The 18,756-nt window shown below is 55.4% G+C and overlaps 3 protein-coding genes across 3 annotated transcripts; 1 reads left to right on the forward strand and 2 right to left on the reverse strand.

The window, feature by feature from the left end:
- Positions 1 to 113: 113 nt before the first annotated feature.
- Positions 114 to 3,332, reverse strand: GLRG_10244 (TBC domain-containing protein; the record flags this gene model as incomplete). The annotated part of the gene is made up of 1 exon (XM_008100929.1): positions 114 to 3,332. One exon carries the CDS (start codon positions 3,330 to 3,332, stop codon positions 114 to 116), a length of 3,219 nt encoding a protein of 1,072 aa, XP_008099120.1.
- A 2,727-nt stretch (positions 3,333 to 6,059) lies between these two features.
- On the reverse strand, positions 6,060 to 11,600 carry GLRG_10245 (WD repeat domain-containing protein; the record flags this gene model as incomplete). The annotated part of the gene is made up of 1 exon (XM_008100930.1): positions 6,060 to 11,600. One exon carries the CDS (start codon positions 11,598 to 11,600, stop codon positions 6,060 to 6,062), a length of 5,541 nt encoding a protein of 1,846 aa, XP_008099121.1.
- Positions 11,601 to 12,538: 938 nt separating this feature from the next.
- GLRG_10246 (protamine P1) lies at positions 12,539 to 15,556 on the forward strand (the record flags this gene model as incomplete). The annotated part of the gene is made up of 1 exon (XM_008100931.1): positions 12,539 to 15,556. The coding sequence occupies one exon, from the start codon at positions 12,539 to 12,541 to the stop codon at positions 15,554 to 15,556; it is 3,018 nt and encodes a 1,005-aa protein (XP_008099122.1).
- Positions 15,557 to 18,756: the final 3,200 nt, after the last annotated feature.

Genomic DNA, 18,756 nt, shown 5'->3' on the forward strand with positions numbered 1-18,756 from the left:
AATCGGACAGAGGGGGTATCATGGACATCCATTCAAAACACCTGAAATGCATCATCGCCTTCCCTTCTTCACCTGTCCGCGGACCGTTGCCTGTCTCTTGCCAACCGACTCCTTCACGTCTGCTCTTCTTGCTCCATCGGCATCGGGTCTCGTAGATCCAACCCCGGCGTTGCTGCCTCGCTCTCCTCGTGTCCGCTGTCATGCCCGTTACCGTTGCCGTTGCCATTAACCTTGCCGGTCTTTTTCGCCGCGTTCATCTCCTCTCTCCGCCTCGCAGCGTCCTTCTCCGTCTGGATGGCCTTGTCCCGGCGCGCCTCGACGTCCTCGCGCTTGACCTCCTTCCTCAGGCCATCCGAGGCCTTGATCATGTTATCAATACTGATGGCGTGATTGGTCATCTGGCGGTTGATGTACGTGTACACGCTCGCCGGCGTATCGCACTGCAGGAGCTGCGGCTCGTTGAGCTTGAGCAACGCGAGCGCCACCTGGAACAAGAAGGTGCTCCCATCGTTCATGCATAGCACCACGTCCCAGACGCGGAAGAGCGCCTCGGCGCAAAGGCAGTCGGTGAAGACGCTCAGAAACCATTGGAACGTGAGCGCCTCGAGCTCGATGCTGAGGTCGTCCAGGTGCTGCGATAGCTTCGGAAGCACGTCCGCCACGTACCGGCGCAAGACTTGCTGGTCCGCACGCGACGCGAGGAGGCTATGGTCGTAGTAGCCCGACGGCAAGATGTTCTCGACGATGCTGGTCAGAATCCAGAAGGCGTCCTCTGCGGACGGCATGATCAGCAGCAGGTTGGCCGCGATGAGATTCATGCCCTGGCAGTAGCCGACCTCTGGGTTTCGGCGGGCGTAGGCTCTGAGGACCTCCTTCAGCTTCGACACGCCCGGTCCTTTTCGGAAAAAGATGTTGTCCGTCAGCGTGCGGTTGATGTCCATCTCGATCTGGGACACAGCGGTCGGGTCGTCGTCCTTGTCGGACCGCGCGATGATGTCCTGGTAGTATCCAGGAACGCGCAGCGTGTTTGCACCTGAGCACTCCGACCAGACTTTTGCACGCAAGTTGACCGGGATTCCACCGAGAACCAGGTTCCTTAGCTCGGTTCTCTTGGCGCGTCCAACTTTGCCCTTGATTCCGAGGCCAGTGATGCCAATCAGTTCGCCGTCGGCAAAGGCAGCTTCAGGCAGATTCACTGTCGGGCGCTCGTAACGAGCCTCGGCAAGGGCGGCTGCGGCTGCCGCTGCGGCCTCACCGTCTCGCTTCCTCTCGGCCCTCACTTTGCGCAAGAACTCGTTCCAGCGAGCGGCCTTTACTCTCTGCAAGGAATCGTGCAGGTCGCCCATGTGCTGGAGAAGAAGCTTCACCGGCTCCGTGTCGTCCCTGACCACCGTTCCTCCTGCCGCATCCGTCTCAACAGGAGGGGTCGCATCGCTGTCGATGACGGACGTAGTCGTGCTCGCAATGGGAACGAAGCCCCGCTCGTCGGCAGTGATGAGACCGGGCGACTTCGTCCCCAGCTCGCCGCCTTCTAGCACTTCAAGAGACGGCGCGCTGAGGGCGGGGGTGTGAGACAAGAGCTCGGTGGGGAATGTTGCTAGCTTGAGGTAATCTTGCCACTTCTTGGACCTCCCCCCCTCGCCTGCGCGTTCCTCCGCCGACGACGGGCTGTCTGGTCCGTCTTCGCCACTCAAGGGGCTCGAAACCTCCTCTTCTTCGATCATGGGCGAGGACAGATCGGACCGTCCGTTGGAGAGCATCTCGGCGCGGCTTCCCTGCTTCAAGTGGTGCGCCATCTGCGCAGCCTCGCGCTGCCTCTTCTTCCTACGCTGGTCGTAGATGAAGCCGAAGCGGTCGGTGAGGTACTCGCTGCCGATGTAGTTATTGTAAATGTGTGTCAGGGTTGGAGGCTGAGTCTCGGGAGGGAGAATCGCGTCCATCTCGACGGGACCGTAGCTTTCTTGTCGATTGGCCGTGGTAGCCGTCGGGCTCAACATTGCGTCCCATCTTTCTTGCGGCTGTGTCCTAGTGGCGGTGGCGGGCTGGAGAGAATTGAGGTTGGTACCCGTCCTGCGCATGGCCATTAGGGCCTTGGGACCGCCCTGAGTCGAGACTGCTCTGCTTGATTGTGTGGTCTTGGCACTCGAGGTCGAGGACGCCCGCGCGGTCGGCTGCGGATGGGTGGCGCTATTGGACCTTCCGCGGTTGGAGCCGCTCTCGCGCGTGTTGATGGCACCGCCTGCCACCAGCCTCATGAGACTGGCTGCAACTGAAGTTGATGGCTTGCGTGAACCAGGGGGGCCGGACTGGATGCTGGATGCTCGACTCGGCGTTCTCGGCGGGACGCTGTCGGGAAACAGACCTTCGCCAGGCGGGCTGAAGAGATCGTCTTGGAGGCCAGGTCTCTTGTCGGCGCTTGACTGTGTCCTTAGGAAGGTGGCGGGCCTCAAGTCGTCGCCGTTGACGCTGCTGGGCACGCTGCCCTTCCTGCTCGACCCGCCCCACAGGTAATCCTTCCAGCCCCTCGCAGTTCCCCTGCCGTCGGGGTTCGAGGACGTGGCCAGGTTGCTGGCGCGGATGGTGGCATCGCTGACCTCGGTTTGTCCAAAGACATTGTAGATGACGGTGTCCTGCATGGCATCGCTCATGAGGTCAGAGAGGCCGCTCTCGTTTCGGCGGTTACCCGGGCGGGTCGTCTTGACCTCGCTTTCAACGGCCCTCAGCCTCGTCTCTAGTTCGAGGTTAGAGAGTCCGCATTCCAGTATGATCTTGCGCAGAGCCCTCTCTCTTTCATCGGCCTTCCTCCGCAGCTGGGCGATCTGGGCATCGCGCTGGGCCAAATCGGTAGCAACCTGCCTGACGAGTGCGACGGCGCCGTGTCTGGCGATCAGGCGGCCGATGTGCTCATCGTCGGCATGGTGGAGGGCGCCGGGAATCTTGTGGGTCGAGATGGGCGAATCCTCGAACAGGGCGTCGCGGGCGGTGTGCTCGGCAGAGGGGCCGCCGGCCAAGCCGCCCAGCAGAGAGATGGGACTGTGCCTGGTGTCGGAGATCTTGCGAACAGTAGCGGGGGGCTCAGGTTCCGGGAGCGAAGTGGTGGGCGAGACCGGGGGAAATGCGTGTTCGGGCGTGGGGGAGTCGGGAGGAATGGAGGGGAAGCTCGTCAGGGACTTATCCTCGGAGGCAGCGATGGAGCTTGCGGAGCTCGAGGGTTGTGAGGTCAGCTTGGATCGTTTGACTCGAAGAGCAGAGGAGCGAGTGCTCCTTATGGACGCTGCGCTATGCTGGGAGACGGAGCGCTCGAGAGGGAGGGAAGGCGGCTCGGAGTCCATCGTTGGCGGGCGATGATGTCGCCAAACGTCATGGTTTACGACAAAAGGCAGCAGGGGGTGTGTCACTGCAGATTCGCTGCAGGTTACGCTGCTATATGTCGTATGTGTCGGGTGGCGAGGATACGGTTTAGACTTTGGCAAAGGTCGCAGGAGACGATGCTGAAGGGTGGGAAAAGAGGAGAAGTAAGTGTGAAGTTGTGTCGAAAGAAAATGAAGCGTAGCGCAGAAAAGAAAAGGCGGAGAGGGAAGCGAAGAATGAAGGCGCTGTATTGTCGAGGTCGGAATTGGGAGGTGTAGACCAAAAGTGTGTGGGCGGGCGCCACGATATCATTATGCAATCTAATCCCAGAGCAGCATCAGATGTGACAAGGGGGAGGGGGGGATTCGGTCTCGCAGTTTCTCTGGGGTGCTGCCGGTGCCGTGCTGCGCTGTGTTTTCTGGGTTGCTCTGGCGAAGCCTGGGTGGGTCAGGCGAATAGGTACCTAGACAGGTGGATACGTGTAGGTAGGTAAAGTACCTTGGCTGGATAAGTAGGTGGTCATGTACATACATATCTACCTAGCTGTTGGGCGGCGTCCGTACCGCCGGTGGTGGACGAGGGTGAATGAGGAAAGGGGGGGGGACATTACCCACAGCTTCTATCCAGATTCCATCCATCGCCGCAGGTACGAGTACATCCAGCAGCTCAAATTACCACCAATCTCACCACCTTAGCGCATCCCCAGGTACGTACCGACGGGCCAGCTCACTGCCAAATCCACTTCCAGCCCAGTTCGACGATTCTCTTCCAGGGGGGGGGGGAAGAGAACCCTCGCCCATCAGTGCCTTACCATGTACACTATGCATGCACATCAACAAACTTACATTACTACCTTCGGGGAACGTTATCAAACGTAAACATGTATCCGTACATTAGGTTTCTGGGTATGGATACCTATCTAGTTGCTGTAGCAAGCGCCCACATGAGCCAAACGTCAACAGGAACACGTCACGTCTGCGAGAGAAGAGAAGACAAGAGAAAAAGGAGGTCACAGTGCAGGGGATGGATATCCAGTTTCATCGTCCCGGCTACAACTCATCGCGTTTGCATTCGCATAACAAAAGGGTGCACGCATACCATAGCATACTGTGCACATCCCATGGCATGCCGCCCCCCTTTCACTCTACATACTTGTGCTAACACTAGTAGTACCTAGGTAGCCATCTATCTTAGAGCCCAATGACGCTAGCTTACTCAGTTAAGTACCTAGGTAAGCCCTATCCCCTTCGTACCCCTGCCGCCCTGTCTCCAAGGGAATTCCTTCTTCCTTTCTTCAACCTTCTCTTCCACTCGCCCAGTTCCCACCAAAGAACCCAAGAGAGAGGGAGAGAGAGAACAGAACGATTGGTTTTTTGGGCCCCAAAACGCCTAATAATACACATCTCATTACCAGGCTCAACCTTGATGGAAGAATGGAGAGAATAAAACAACAGTAAGAGAGCTCACGAGGTTCCGACCCCGCCCTCCCTCCAAACGCCTCGGGGATGCAGGCAATCCCCTCCACTCAGCGCGCCTACCGTGACGGACGCTTCACGCAATCTGTCTGATGTGCTGTCTGTTGTGCCTTTTCATCCCATCCCTGGATCTCGCACGCCACAAGACATCTCAGTCTCGTCCAAGGAATGGACGGACGGATGGATGAATGGATGAGGGGGGTGGATGGGTTGACCCCGAGAACGTAAAGCCTCCCCCCCCCGTAGATGATCTACTTTTTGCGTGCGGGTTGCCGATGGACGTCGGGCATGCACTCGCCCAATTTGTGCATCCCATCTCATTTTTATTTTATCCTGTTTTCTACCGTGGCATTGGGCTCCGATCGCCGTATGTCCGCCACGCGGGATATGCAGGCGTATGAGTGGCCGCCCTGAGATTACCTCAGGGGGGGCGCATTGCCTATTTCAACCGCAACGCCCCGCCGCGCGATGCCGTTTCCAACTCTTTCAAGAAAATTGGCCTTTTGCCAGAACGAGCCGGCCTGGAGACGTCCGCATCGCCTTGTCCGTAGAGGATCACTATGTCATCAGGGGGAGGGGGGGAGGATGCTGCGTTGAGAGACAATCTCCCCTTGAAACCGAAAGAATTTTGCCGGGCATGAGGCGGCGATTCAGGACACACTCAGGCACGCACACACACACACACACACACACACACACACACACACACAAGGACTTAGGCTTACCGATTCGTGTGGTCCCCTGACAATAGAACACGAGACCGTTGTCGCCTCGCCATTTTCTCCCAGAGTCTATCTACCACCCAGGCTGTGGGACCTGATCCTACCGGATGGGGGCCTCGGCTCGGCAGTGAAGAAACGGAGTGGGTCACCCAACATCCGAGCACTCGGATCACGGCCGGTATATGGTCTCCCATTCATATCCACTTCGACAGCGACATCGATGGTGATCTGAATCAACGCGTCATCGCATATACACAGTCTGTATTCTCTAGCATCTTCCTGAACCAATGCTCTCTACTGCTTGTATTCGTACAATGCTGCCTTCGTGTCATCATTAATAATACCGGCTTCCCTTTTTCCCTTAATCATTACCAAGACGCCACCCCTTACCCCGAAAGAAGAACAAAAATGTCCAATATGAAAAAAAAAAGAAAAATACAAAAACCCAGTGCTGCGCTGCAAACGCCTTCTTGTTGCTTTTGCCCTCCGCTGTTGTTACAATGCCGCCACATTAAGCGAAGCTGTCTTCTGCGTTCCATCGGCTACTCTCGTCCGCCTGGGCCGAGACTGGAGCTGGTGCTCGTGGCGCAACCGGAGTCCGGACCGGGGTCTCGGCCGGCCTCTCCGATGGACAAGAAGTCGGGACCTGGGCAACGTCGCTGGGCAAAAGCCCCTCTTTCACCAACGCCTGAAATGATGGGTCGCGTACAAGCATATGCTGCCGCTTGACGGGCAGTCCATCCAAAAGCTTCAGCTTCTTGCAGCATCCCACGAAAACAACCTGGTACAGTCGGCGCCGAAGGCGGGTCGTCTCATCCAGCCGCCTGGCAAACACCGCGTCCCTCTCCGGGTCGGCCTCGGGCAGAGTGAACGGGTCGGCGACATGGCCTCGGTCCGCTGATATCATAACGTGCACTGGTGGGTAAAAGCCCTGGGTAATCGGATTGTCCCGCAAGTCCAATTGCGTCAGGTGCGGGAAGTCCGTCAAAAGCTCCGTCACTGTCGTTGCGTCCGACAGCCGGTTTCCGGCCACAAGCAGCTTCTTGAGCCGGGGAATGAATCGAATGGGTGAGAGGTCCGAGACCGCGTTGAAATTGAGGTTCAGCGACCGCAAGTTTGGCATCAGCTGTCCGACTCCTTCCGGCAAGCACCTTAGTCCACAGTTGGCCAGTTCGAGCAGTTGTAGGTTGAGGAAATCGACCTTGGGCTCAAACGTGCCAACGTAGTTGCCGGACAGAAACAGTTTCCGCACCTCGTAAGCCGAGGAAAGGAAGGAAAGGTCAAGTTGACCATCGCCGCCCTGCTCCCTCAATGAAAGACTATCCAAGTGCCGGGCCTTGGTGAATCCGGTAATCTTGTTGATGCGGTTCCTGTCCGCGTGGAGCAGGCGGACGGCTGACAAGCGACTAATGTCCAGGTCAACAATGTCATTGTCGCTGAGGTCAAGATACCGCAGTCCGTCCAGCCCTTGCGCATCTTCGGCGGTGAAGCTTTCCAAGCGGTTCTTGGAGAGTTTGAGCGTCTGCAAAGATGAAAGCTGTCCGGCATTTCGGATCTCCGTCACCTTGTTTCCAACCAGATCCAGCTCCGTCAATCGATGAAGCTTGGTTCCTTCGAAATCAGCCACCTCGATCAGGTTGTTGCGCGCCCGGAGCGTCAGAAGCGCATCGTGCTGATCAAAGCCGTCGAGCGAGGTGAGCTTGTTGTTGTCAGCTCGCAAGCTGCGAAGATGGACAAGGTTCTTTAGGGCCGAAAGACTGGACAGATCATTGTTGGAGATGTCAACGTATTGCAAGTTGGCGAGGTGATCCCACGACGTCAGCTCCGTCAACATGTTATGCGTCATCTTGAGCTGCCTCACTGAGGCAGGTACTCCATCCAGGTGGCAAAGAGCGTTGTTTGACGCATCGAGGCTCACCAATCGCCCGCAAAACTCGTCCAACATGTGGAGGCTCGATAGCCGCTTTTCACTCATGTCGAGTTCCGTGAAGTCCTCCCAGTATGGCTCAAACGGTTCAATCTCCGTCAAACGGTCCACGAGATCCCGTACTGTCATGGACAGAACCTTTTTAGAGCCATCGCCAGTGACAAGACGTTGATTGTCGACAACGTAGCTGACTTCGAAGCCGAATGACTTCTCGTGGTGGTTCATGGTAAAATCGGACATCGGGCTGAGCGACAGGTTGCCGACGTTGTGGGCGATGAATGCGCCTGCGTCTGGGTAAAGACCGCCCCTTCTTGTCTTGCCCGGAGTTTTGATGATGAAGCTCAAGCTCTTGTCTTGCTTGTCTCGAGACACGTGGCTGAGGGCACTATTATCGGCCAAAATACTGATTTGTCGTTCATCGGCATTGCCCCCTACCACACTATCCTCGTCTCGTTCGTCGATTCGGGAAACGGGGCGCGGAACGAAGGATTGACCACGCAACGAAAATTGCCTCGATGGGCCACGAGCCGGGGCAGTACGTGGGCGTGGCTGCAACAGGTTTCGTCGTGCGGCTTTCGTCAGGCTCTGGTACTTGCTTCGCTTGGATTCTTCCTGGACGAACTCTGGGTCCATGAAGCTACCCTCATCGTCTTCGAGACTATCGATGTCTTCGGCGGCGACGTCTTGGATGATGGAGGCGATCGGCGAAGAGAACGATATGGTCATCCGCCTGCGGGAGGGGGACGAGTCAATGACGCGATCCTCGTCGAGCTGTATCTCATGCTCCACGTCTCCATCGCTTGCTGCTTTGGTCCCGAGCTTTCTGAACTCTGTCCTTGCTTGCAACCCGATATCTTGGGGTAGCGCTGCATCGGGTGACAACGTCACAAAGCCCCTTCCAGATGCGCTCCTAGGCGTATTTAGAGAGCTCCTGGGTGACTGTGTCATGTTCGCTTCTCGCTCCTCTGCCTCTTTTTGTGCCGTCACCAGTCGCAAATGCTGCATCTCCTTCGTGATGTCGACGGACAGGTCGGGAATGCTTGCAAATGGATCATCTTCGCTGTCCTCAGATGGGATAACATGCGAGCTTCTAGGTCGAATGCTTCCGCCCTTGCGCTTGATCCATATGTTTTGTTGACGATCAAGATACATGCTGCCAACCTGATCTGGTATCAAATGCGAAACACTTTGCGGCGCGATGGTTTTTCGCGACTCTGAACCTCGAGACGAAGTCGTGTGCATGGTGTGGGTGGTAGACGCAGCAGACGAGTGGGTCCCAAAGTCGCGGAAGCCATCAGCATCGACTCGTGGCCTGTTCGGGTTCGCGCTGATGCGGATATTGGGAGGGTCGCTAATAGTCTCGTCTCCTCCGAGGTATTGAAGATCAACATGGCTGTTCCTGTCACGGCTCCTCTCTTCAAGTTGACGCTCGACCTCCTGTGCAGCTCGCATGGCGTCCTGTGCCTCACTCATAGACCTCAGCGATGATGTAATGACGTCTCCCATATCACTGAGCTCTTGGTACTTCTTGAGGTAGTCGAGGATCTCTGGGTTGTCCTGTCGTTGTGGCGCTCTTTGCACTGGTTTTCCTTCTCGGCTTGGAGGCCGGGAGAGTGGCTCCCTGGTTGAGTCATCGTACAAGTCTTCGTCGATAGCTGGGCTTGGCTCGCCGTATTCCGCATCAGATTCCTCCACACTCGTCAAGCCACTCGGAGCTTTGGCTCCATTTCGGATCATGGCCATGATCTTGCCCGCCTCATCCAGAAAATCTTGGGTCCTGATAGAGGGCTTGCGATCTGAGTCAATGGTCGCACTACGATCATTCGCACTTGATGTGAATTGAGATCCACGGTGAGGAGTCCGCCGTTGGGGCTGCTCATCCAGCTGATCGTCAAGCAAATCGTCCTCAAAGGGAAACTCTCCTGGTTGAAGCGAGGATCTCGAACTTGGGGTTGGCGTCCGTGGCCGAAGGATATGGCGTGTGGCAAGGACGGCGGGGTGGGCTCTTTGTTGTAAACTCCCTGGGCGGGCATCCTTGCGTTTTTTGCCCATCATGCTCTGCATCAAAGCATGGGTTTCTTGAACAGTATCCAGGAGTGCATAGCTCTCCTCGCGCCCATACGCAATGTCGGACTTGTGGAGCGTCCTCCTGCGCTTGGGTGTTGGATCTTTGGATGGTGAGGTGCGGGGTCGCTTCCCTTCCGAGCCCGTATCACGTCTCTGGGGTGTTCCTAGCATGAACGCGGCGGATCCAGCAAACTGGACTTTCGGTACGCTTCCTTCGCTGGTTGAAGGTGTATGTTTTGAAGACGAAGCCGTTGTGGTTCCTGACTTTGCACGTTTTCGAGGAACGAACATTGACGCTTCATCCGGTATCGGTGAGCCAGGAACGAGATCAAATCGCAGAACAGATCCTTCACGACCATCACCATCATCATCATCATGGTTGGGTGCGTGTTCTGATTCTTCCTTATCTTCGTAAAAATGAGATTCCTCCTCGAGCCGGATGGAGAGGTCTTGGTTAAATCGATAGCCCTCGAGGTCACCAGCCCCAAATTGACTGATAGAACGAGAGCTTGTAGCCGTTTGCTGTGCTGGAGCGGACAAGTAATCCCCTGGAGCGGTATGGGGTCGTCGTCTTCCACCCTGCTTTAAGAACTCGCCACTGAGGGACTGACGTGAGGATGCCGACATTTGTTCCTCAAATTGGCTGATGCGTCGCAGAAGCGTCTGATTCGTGAACGTGTCGTAGGGCCCAAAGAGCTTCAGGGGGCTCGTGCTGCTAGTTCCAGATGTTCCGGGCTTTTCGGGGCTGGGCTTTGGTGCGCGCAGAGGCAGAGGACTTTGAGTTTCTAATCGCGGGCGGCCAGGTGTTCTGACGCTCGGGAACTGCTTGGGGGTGCTAGCCTGAAGGGACTCTTCGGGGAGCATCTCCGATGTATCGACGCCCATTCCTGGACTCAACCCCCGGTATCTGAAGGACCCGTCACCGGATGTACCTCCACGACGTATGTTGAGGAAGCCTCCACGTCTTGCATACTCCTCGGTTGTCTCTATCCTGTCGCTTTCGGCATCGTCGAGGGTACCATCTGCGTCAAACCTGAGCTCGCCTTGCGAGTCTAGCAGCATCTGGTCGATTCGTAGTTTCTCGAGCCGCTCTTGAAGCTGGTCGACGGGAAGCCCGGCTGGCGCAGGATTGGTGTTTCCTTCATTCTCCTTTTGGCGTGAGAGCGTAAGAACAATGGGACTAAAATCTTCATTCCGAATGACGCTTTGCCCACTGGTCTTCCGTGACGCGTCGTTTGGCGGTGCCAGGCCAGACGCGGAGGTCGCGAGGCTCGGTTCTTCAGTGTAGCTGTCACGTTGCGGACTGGATTCGGTCAACTTGCTCCGTTGGATGGAGTCGTCAGTCGATGGCTTGAGGATGATGTGAGGCGGGCGAATCCTAGGGCTCGGGCTCGGGCTCGGGTCCATCTGGCTTCTCCCATCCGACTCGTCGTCGTCCTTGTCTGTGTCCAGATCCTGGAGCCGGAAGAACGGAGGGCTTGAGGGCATGGTGGTATTTTGTCGCACGCTCTGATCAGCCAAGGTGCTGTCGGGGTGAGGGGAGGGCGGCTTGAACATATTCTCAAGACCGGCGGCCGCTGAACAGAAGAGATCTCTCTGTTCGCCGTAGCCTATGTCTCCATAGACTAGTCTGCGTTTCCATTCTGGGGTGTCGGCGGAACCCCTCAATGGCGATGACTTGAAAGACTTGCGGTGTACCGTATTATGGACCACAGAGCCGTTTGTAGATGCCGAGAGAGCGCGACTGGTTTGCCGCGATTGCGCGTCGGGTTTGATCTCGCGTGACAGCTTCGAGGGGCGCCGTTGGGAGAGAGGAAGGTTGATATTGTTGAAACTCCGTTCGCTCAGAACGCCGGGGCTCTTGTCGCTGGTTCCGGCAGCACTCGAAGATCGTACCCTACTGACGGGGAGCGGTATGCGACTGCCGGGTCCCTTTGCGTTTGGAGTTTTGTTGTTCTCGGTCGGTTTCAAAGGCGGCAGCTGGGAGGACGGAGAAGTCTCAGAGCCGGCTTGTGACGGCCAATCCTCCGACAAGGAATCGAGCCAGGCATGAGCCATATTGCTGTGGCCGATGCGATCGAGATTTAGGGGTATCCTGGACTATAAACAGTCCATCGAGCAGGTGGTAGATGGTCCGGGGAACGAAGTCGCGGTTTGCGGGGTGTTTGTTGTCGCGATTGAGTTGTGTTTACGGGAGCAGTTGCACTGCAAGGTCGCAGGGTTGAAAATGCAAGAGGGTAAGATAAAATGCAATGTGTTGATGAGCTATTAAAAACGAAGAAGAGGCTGCTGGCGAATGCGCCTCTGTTACCTTCGCTGCCAGCGGTGAGGGTTAGTTAGTTGTGATGTGAGGGTGAAAACGAAGGCGGTGGTATTGTTTCGTGGGGAACGCGATCGCGTTATGACAATCGCACTTGTCCAGGGCTGTTTCCCAGAATAAACATACCCCAATTCAGTGTTATGCTGATTGGCAGGCACCATGTTGCTGTGTCAACCGCCACAGGCCACACTAAGATCCGGCCAGGCCATGACCGTGACCCAAAATTCCCCGATCGCCCGATTAGCGCCTATCACTGTATCGGGGAGTGGGGGGTTCTCACTTCATATGCATATTTGCTCAGTGCATTCCATTTTATCAGTCACGTGCAATCTCCACGCACTAGACGAAAACCACTTAAACGCGATCTCACGTGCGGCCCCAGATCTAGACGCGCGCTCCATCGCGTCGCCGGGTGAACGTGCACAGGTCCGCGACCCACCAAATTTCGGAAGGCATCGTTCCTCTTTGTTCACCTCTCAACGACTATGTTGTTTGTACAGTTCAGTTTGGTAGGCTAGGGACTTCCGCTTTCGCAACGACCGCCGACCACAACCCGGGTTAACTCCCGGCGCCAGTGCGACCGCAGCGCTACAGCGTCTCTCGCCTCTGTTTCATTTCGTTTCGTCAACGCAGTAAATGACCTTCATGCCAGAAGTACCCATCACATACCGCAACAATGGATCTCGAGGAAGGCTGGAGAGTCCGGTGCTTGGACGACGAACCCATATACTGCAAAGCACCTCATGACGAAACCGAAGTCCTGTATGCGGGCTCCGACGACGAACACTATGACAACCCCGAGGAGAGGAAATCCCGATACGAGAACGCCGCCGTTCGGTTTCTGCAAGGCCATACACCAGTCTTGCTCACAACGGTTCTCAGAGGGCCTTTTGAAGGCCCCGACGCCAAAGGTTGGGTCAATCCATGGCAATCCAGAAGGAAAACGGCGCCAGTAGCATCCGCCAAAAAGGCTGCGCCTGGGCATCTGTTAGAAATCACCTCAGATCCTGAACCCGAAATCATCGAAACGCAGACCGGTGGAAGCCCAACATCTTGCCACTTGCCAAGTCCGCGAAGCCTTGACCAAGTTGATATTACCCCACATCCCTTCATGGAAGAAGAGGACCTCCAAAGAGTCGAATCATGGAGGAGTACCGCCGAATCGGCAAGCAGAACGGAGGAACCTGCCTGGTCATTTGATGCCTCGCTTTCGCAATCTCAACATCGGTCTCAACGCAAACGTCGCCCAGCAGGGTCGGAGTGGCTCAAAAGAGATGACAACAAACGTCGAAAGGCTGGCAGGGTGCACGATCTGGAACAGCCTTCTGTCAAGCCCCAACGTAAGACACCAAGCCTACATCGAGAACCGTCCGGCCCGAGAACGCCATCTCGTCAAAAGCAACAAGATACCGTCGTGGCCGCGGAAGCCGGTAGGAAAAGCTTGGAGAGCCCCGAAGCCAGCTCATCGTCACCGTACAAAGCATCGCTTGCAGCCACAGCTCGATCTTCGCAACGGTTGTCGTCACAGACTTGCGATAAACGGCATTCTTCTCCAGAGAAGCCAGCGCCTCTGAGTACGCCCTTCCAGACTCCGGAGTCTTCTAGAAAGCCAACGACAACGCCGGGAAAAGCCACGATCGAATCCAGACCTCGAAGCAGTGGTGCGGACATAATTAAACAAGAAACCCGTGGTGGTGACGAGTTCGAGACTCAGCAAGATGAAAGCTTTTTGTTCCGCGCAAGACCCCGGACACATGCTCCAGGCATTATGCAACTGAGCCCTACACCAAGAATATCCGTTGGACGGGTTTCTTCACTGGCTTCCACGGCTTCCTCTGAGACGGGCTCTCACGCCGAGCTACTTGACCTGGACGGGGACACATGTATGGCAGATGACACCAAAGCGACTATTCCCGAATCGATTGCGAAGAGCAATGAACACCACCGAGGGTCCCCAAAGGAAAACATGGGGCTAGTTGTGGAGCAAGCGACGGAAGGTGAAGTGGGAAACGACCGACCGCAGTCAGAACATTCAAGTGGAAAATCGGCTACTGGCTACACCGAAGATACCTTGGTTGCTACAAACCATACGCCCATCAGAGGGCTTAAGCAACCGGAACTCACCCAACCGAGTCCAACTAAGCAGGATGTCGCCGAAGTGAGGACTGAGGAATCAGACCAAGGATCAACTATTGTTGCCCACTCTGTCTCTCAGGAAGAGCAGAACAACGAACCAATCAACGATGTCGGCCGCACTTTGTTACCACCAACACCAACCAGTCGACTTCCGATGGCAACCCAGCCCGCGCCTCCACCTTCAATCTCACAGCATGGCACTATGTCGCAGACCTTCCCCCAAAGTCCTTGGTCGAAGCCGAGCCAGTTCACCGTAAGCAGTTCTATCTGTAGGTCTGACGAGGGTCAGCAACACTTGGGCAGCGTTGAAGCCTCTATCAGCGGAGGAGCTCCAACCCATGACCCTCCAACAACACCATTGACGGCTGAAGTGGAAAGGGAACCTGCATCAGGGTGCATGTATCTCAATCCTCAATCAGAGGCTGGGACGTCATGTATTCGCGACAACTCGAGAATCGAGAAGATCATTGGCGAAGGAGATAGTCCCGCGATACCGGCCTCCCAACAGAGTCCATGGAAGGCAGATGTGCCAGCTATGGCTCTGCCTCAGCAGCAACAACTACCCCTCGAAGACGGCCATGGGAACTTTGTAGACCCCAGCTGTCAGAGCCCTTGGACTGCGAGTCCTGAGAGAATTCGTCAGACCGCGCAAGCAGCTTTACTGTGTAATGTTTTTGCCGCCGCAACACCGGTTTCGCCATCTCCGCTTGCACCTCCAGTCTCTGTGGATTCCGATGCGCTTGTTGCCGATCGTGCTCCCGATACTCAACATGCTGCTGCCGTCGCCGATATCGCCAGTCCAAGCTCTCCTGGACCGACCCTTTGCATCAAGTCTTTTGCGAAATTCATGTCTCCTTCACCAGAGAAACCTCACCGCCGGTCCAAAAAGATCCGCTTGAGTGACGGTCACCTACCCAGCACTCAAAACCTCATCGCCGCGACGACGGATAACCCCTGGGGAAATTCGCCAAGGCCTTGTAAACGAGTCAGGTGGGCACCGATGCCCGACGAAAACGACAGCGGAGAGGACCGGTGCCCTCAAACTCCAACAGGCCCTAGAGCCTCCTCTCCTCCACCAGAGACAGCAGCGGCTGACGTATCAACCGGCGACGACGATCAGTGCCTGAAGGTTTTTCAGAATCATTTCAAGGCTGTTTCACGACGCAGGAAGCTTCACCATCATCTCCTGCCGTCCGCGTCCCAGCAATTTCTGGAAAGTCCGGCACCCATGGCCATGGCGGAGGCCTTTGTCGCAGCAGACTCTTTAAGAGCACCTCCGGCCCCTGAAGCAACCACGTGCCGTGGCGAAACACCCTTAGCGGCGAACGCCGAGACCCAAGAGTCGGCATCGGATGACGTTGCCGACATTCTGCGTGACGTTAATGAGTTTATCGGGATGTTCGACATCGAGGCTGATCTTGCGAGGACCAAGGAGGAGGAGCAAAAAGCAACCGAGAGACGACAGCGACAACAGCAGCAACAGAGCCAGGGTCTGGGCGGCGGGTTTTCCAGCGGCTTGAACTTTGAAAGGATGATGGATGCAGGAGTATGGGATTAAAGTTGTGTTGGCTGAGAAGAGAAATTCCGAGAGGCGGGTATCGTTCTCCAGTGACAGGTGCATGTTCGAAAAAAAACAGCACAAGCGTGTAATTATACCAAGTGTTTTATCAGCGAGGTGTTTAGGGTTCATGGCTACACGCCAGAGCCAGATGATATCCCTTGTTTTTTCTTTCTTTAATCTGCGAGGGTAAACAGTTATTACAAGGCGTTGCGGCATGATAAGGGCCTAGATATATTTAGTCCCTCAAGTCCAATGAAATGCTATATTACCAACATTTGAAGCGGCTACAAAACTCGTATCGCCCAGCCGTGTCGGAACATCTAAACATGGTTAAATATGCAACCTCCGGTGACGCTGAGTTGGGCAGAAGTGGAGGATGAGCAATAACAATGGTTCGTTGAGACGACTGTAGAGAAGACACCCAAGTCATGCCTATCTGTGTCTGCGTCTCCGTCTCACTGCGGTGTGACTGATGGAATCGTCGAACAATCCGGCTCCTGAATGCTTCAAATGAAGTGTCACTGTGAGCCCGCGCGCCCTTGATCAGGGACGATGCAGCATCCGGCAAGAGAGATGCGCACATGTGCTAGATACTACTGTAGGAGAAGAGCCGGGTTGATCGACCGCCAAACGGAAGCTAGCAGACCTCAATGCTTGGGGAACCAAGCTTGCCCACAAACCCCCCTCCCCTCCCTGATGGACATGGATATGATGGTGTAGAGTACGGTCTGGTATTAGTCGATTCCTCCGCCCGTTTACAACTGTTCCCATTCTCTTCGAAAATGCTCACAAGGCTAACCGCATCTTTTCCGAGTCACATCCATCAGGAGGAAGAGGGTGTAGGAGCTGCAGCAAAGCCCAATAGAATGACAATGACGCGGTGTTTCAACGCGTGCGGCACCCATGTTGCCAACGCGTGCGCTGCCCATGTTGCCAGCAGTTCCAACGCGGACGCTTGCGTGATTTAAGGTGCCACCGGGCCAAGCCTGATTCCACGGTTATAAAGGTAGCTCTGTCGCCGCCCCGACAGAAATTCCTCCCTCATCTTCTTTTTTCCTCTTTCAACAGCACAGAAGGTAAAGAACAGGAAATTCGAAGCGCCAGAGGAACCGCTATTCAAGAACGGAAGTAGTGTTTGGTGGATTTCTATGCGAAGGACATAGGTAGTCGTCGCAGATATGTCTGACTTGCTCCATCATGGTTTTACCATTACTAGAGTTCCCGCTCCTCAAGCAATCGAAGCAGACATGGGAGACATGGCACCTGAGAACGAATTGACGCCGCCTCGGATTACCAATTATTTCCGCCCCGATCAACGCGAGACTCGAGAGCCGAGGACGGTCAATGAGAACGGAGGGGGGAGACTCAGCGAAATTGTCGCCTTGAGGGAATGGACGCAGGCTCAGATTACCAGATATTTCCGCCCCGTCCAACGTGAGACTTGAGAGTTGAGGCTGTCGACGAGAACAGAAACTTGCATTAACTAGTCCATGCTAGATGGATGGCTTGGTTTAGCCGTTTGATCGCACCCGGGAAGGGTGATCGGGACGGGGCCTGATGCCCTAGAGTGCAGGTGGGCTTTATCTCTTCTTTAGATCCGCCTACATAATAGACAACTATGTCTACTAGCCCCTTTAGCGGAAATTGGAACATGAAGATGTTCATGTTTAGTTTGAGGATTGGAAACACGAGAGTCTTGAGTTAGAGAATGATATTATTTGATTTGCTTGTCGCTTCTTGGTGCTATCTCCCGCGAGATAAAAACAAAGTGATGTTTTAACGTGCCAATAACCACTGTAAGCTTTGAATCACACCTTGGCCCATGAATTTCGGACAGACACCTCCGAGGCTTTGCAGCATATCAGCACTCGACTCGTGGAGTATAGTGCCATGAGCGTGCTACTCACCCTTTTGCACCTAGTGTACTGCCTAGTGAGACCGCTGGATCCTTTCTCCATCATTTCGGATTCTCTGCTGGAGAATCGGCCTTTGCAGGACGCAAGTGGAATGGCGACCGTACAAAGCCTGAACTAGCAGACCCTCATCAGTCCCCGAGGTCTTCTTCACTGGGGAGCTCAAGGAACCCACTCGGCCAGTGAAAGACTTGGTCCGCATCATCTTAGGCCCGGCTCTGTCTCTACTTGATAAGAAGGTTGCTGCTGCTTGGCGCTTGTCTCTTACACCACCACATCAGGTAAGCACATCTTGGCATTGGCGGTTACACTTCAGACAGGTGTCGTTGGATAATCACGTTGATCGGTGTGCGGGACCACCCACAAATGAGACACTGAACATGGCGTGTAAGCCAGCAGCAGTACATGATAGCGAATGGCTGGGCATCCGAGAATGGACCGCAATTGTGTCTGCCAAGCACATTTACACAGGCAAGCATGCAGACTGATGTTTGGCTCTAGTCCCAGACAAGTCTGTGCCGCAATACAAATGGGCTCATTTGCGCGGCGTATGACCGTTGCGGTGGATAACATCCGGGCCTTGTTGAAAGGGAAACGCGGGACTAGAGGCCGGGTCCCCGCCGCTTTTTAGGCTTTTGCTCTATGCTCAGACGCGCGGGTGGCAGCCTGCTACCAGTAGCAGTTTATGTACATCGTATGTAGTGAAACACCTGCGCTTCCTGGTTAGAGATGGTGGTAGACGGGCCGAAGCTGTGGGTGGCTACCAGCTCGCCGCGACTCAAACTCTGAAGGGAACGGGGATGGGGAACAGGGGGTGGTTAAGATCTCGCTGTTGGAGCTAATTAACCCAATTAACCCAAGTCTCTTCACGTCCTTTCTGACTCTTCTCGCAGTGGGGGAGAGATTGGGGACCTTTTATTCCTTCATCCATCTGCCCAGCCACTTTGGTTATTCTCGCTGGGGAGTATCTGAGGCCAGTGGGGGTAGCAAAGGAACTCTACCTACGGATAGTGTCCTGTTAAAGAGGAAAAAAGCATGGGATGCTGTGGTTTCCTAGGAGCATAAAGTGCGAATCGCTGCCCACTTAGTCCCCCCCCCCCCCTGTCACAATAAGCTCGGAATGAGTCCGGACGATTGGCCGACGATAACGCACATTTCTCCCCCCTCCCTCTTGTTCTTTTCTGAGACGCAGCGCATCGCCCGCGCTCTACTTGCTATGCTGCTCTCGACCCCTCTCAACTCTCCAGTCGGTTTCCCCATCTTCGTAGACATGAATAGCCCTAC

Source organism: Colletotrichum graminicola, assembly GCF_000149035.1.
Source record: "Colletotrichum graminicola M1.001 genomic scaffold supercont1.58, whole genome shotgun sequence".
NCBI lineage: Eukaryota > Fungi > Ascomycota > Sordariomycetes > Glomerellales > Glomerellaceae > Colletotrichum > Colletotrichum graminicola.